This window comes from Arachis ipaensis, chromosome B05 (genome assembly GCF_000816755.2).
Source record: "Arachis ipaensis cultivar K30076 chromosome B05, Araip1.1, whole genome shotgun sequence".
Classification (NCBI taxonomy): domain Eukaryota; kingdom Viridiplantae; phylum Streptophyta; class Magnoliopsida; order Fabales; family Fabaceae; genus Arachis; species Arachis ipaensis.
This window is the reverse complement of record NC_029789.2, coordinates 143,667,872-143,669,715: the sequence shown is the minus strand read 5'-3', so window position 1 is coordinate 143,669,715 and position 1,844 is coordinate 143,667,872. Positions and strand designations below refer to the sequence as shown.

The 1,844-nt window shown below is 36.9% G+C and overlaps 2 protein-coding genes across 4 annotated transcripts in view; both read left to right on the top strand.

Moving 5' to 3' along the window:
- Positions 1–1,844, top strand: part of LOC107641418 — a 13,162-nt gene that overhangs the window by 7,029 nt on the left and 4,289 nt on the right. The gene's annotated exons all lie outside the window — the stretch shown is intronic.
- LOC107644629 (TMV resistance protein N-like) lies at positions 7–1,805 on the top strand. Of its 3 annotated transcripts, XM_021103108.1 has the most exons (5): positions 7–249; positions 339–578; positions 678–837; positions 1,060–1,251; positions 1,447–1,805. In XM_021103108.1, exons 2-5 carry the CDS (start codon positions 343–345, stop codon positions 1,627–1,629), a joined length of 771 nt encoding a protein of 256 aa, XP_020958767.1. In that variant the 5' UTR covers positions 7–249; positions 339–342; the 3' UTR covers positions 1,630–1,805. The 3 variants fall into 3 exon arrangements, with proteins under 3 accessions (XP_020958767.1, XP_016204013.1, XP_016204014.1); XM_016348527.2 differs by having other exon boundaries at positions 678–1,251; XM_016348528.2 differs by lacking the exon at positions 7–249 and having other exon boundaries at positions 258–578; positions 678–1,251.

Below are 1,844 nucleotides of genomic sequence, written 5' to 3'. Positions count from 1 at the left end.
GCTCTGTAGGTGAATCACTGAGTACAACGAGTCAATCACCTCATACATTTAATAAAGTTCTTGCTCTGTAGAGTCTAAATTATTTTAGAATATAAAAACACAGCATGGAGACATGGAAAAACACCTCGAAGGTGAGGACTGAGAAGTGTGTAAGTATTTGAGTAAGTGTAAAAAGCACCCGATTCTTTTATTCCGCCGCGAGGGATTGACCACCATGGTTAACAGGAAATGAGAAAGTGGCTTCCATAAGTAATTACTAATTGGTTACTTAACTGTATTTAAAAACATTTGTTTTGTTGACTGACTTGAACTGATCAAGCATTATCTTCATTAACTAGTTCAATGATTTTCGAGCTGCAAATTAAACTCCCATGGCTCCTCCTCAAGTTTCCCACGTCTTCCTCAACTTCAGAGGCGATGAAACTCGCTACGGTTTCACTGGCTATCTCCACAAAGCTTTTTGTGAAAAGGAAATCCACACCTTCATGGATCTCGAGGATCTTGTTAGTGGCAAGAAAATCCAGCAAACATTTGCTCGGGCATCGAGCAGCTAATTTTACTGGCTTTGTTTTCGAAGGGTACCTTACCATCTTTTTCACTATTCCTTTATTTGTCCAATAACTACAATTTCAAATAGGTATGACTTAGCACATGTAGTTGTCTTATGTATTGAGCAGGAATAAATATGAACACGAGTTTATTGGGAAGATCGTTGAAGTAGTGTCAAGGGAGATTAAATGTGTCTCTTTACATGCTGATTATCCAATTGGATTAGAGTCTCAGGTGTCAGAAGTAAAGTCGCTTTTATTCTCCGATGGCTATGATGGTGTCCACATGGTAGGGATTTATGGAAATGGTGGATCAGGCAAAACAACTATAGCTCATGCAATTTATCATTTGATTGCTAATGGTTTTGAAAGTATATGTTTTCTTGAAAATGTGAGAGAAAATTCATATAAGCATGGTTTAGTACATCTTCAAAACATACTTCTTTCCAACATTTTTGAAAGGAAGAATCTCAAATCAAGAAACATTGAACATGGAATTTCAACAATACAGCACTGGCTCCAACAAAAGAAGAAGACCCTTTTGATTCTAGATGATGTTGACAAGATAGAACAATTACAAGCTCTTGCTGGAAAACCTGATTGGTTTGGCCGTGGAACTAGAGTCATCGTTACAACCCGGGACAAACATTTACTAGAAAGCCATGGGATTGAAAGAATATATGTGATGGAGAATTCAAATTCGGTAAATATTCTTGAATTACTTAGTATGATGTTCAAATGGACCAACTTGCTTGGTAGAAGCATATAGAAGTGGCAATCTTCCTTGGATCAGTATAAAAGGATCCACAATAAGGAAATTTTAACCCTTTTTTTTTCTGCAAATTAGACATTTGAAACTGTTAATCTTTTATCTTACCATCTCATTTCCTACTCTCAGGAGTCAAATATCAGTGCATCAGCTGGAAAGGACAACAGAGAACAACTGGGTGAAAAAAGCACTTTCGGTGATCAAGTCAATGGTTCGTTGGAGCCCCTAGTTTCTGAAAATATTAGTCTTGAAAGGAGAAAACAAGCTTCTGTTATTCAAGCGGAATCAAAGACACAGTTGCTAAGAGCCTAAGAGAAAAAGAGAAGTGTTTGACAGTGTAAAAATTGAAAGGGCTAATTTGCAGAACCATGTGCAAGTCATTGGAGGGCGTTAGCATTATTCAGGTTCATGTTAACTAAAATAGGGTGGTTATTAAAGTGTATTTGTAGAAGCATATCCTGTACTATATTTACGATTATTGAGTTTCAGTGACACGTGTACTTTTCATTTCTTGTTCACTGGACTGA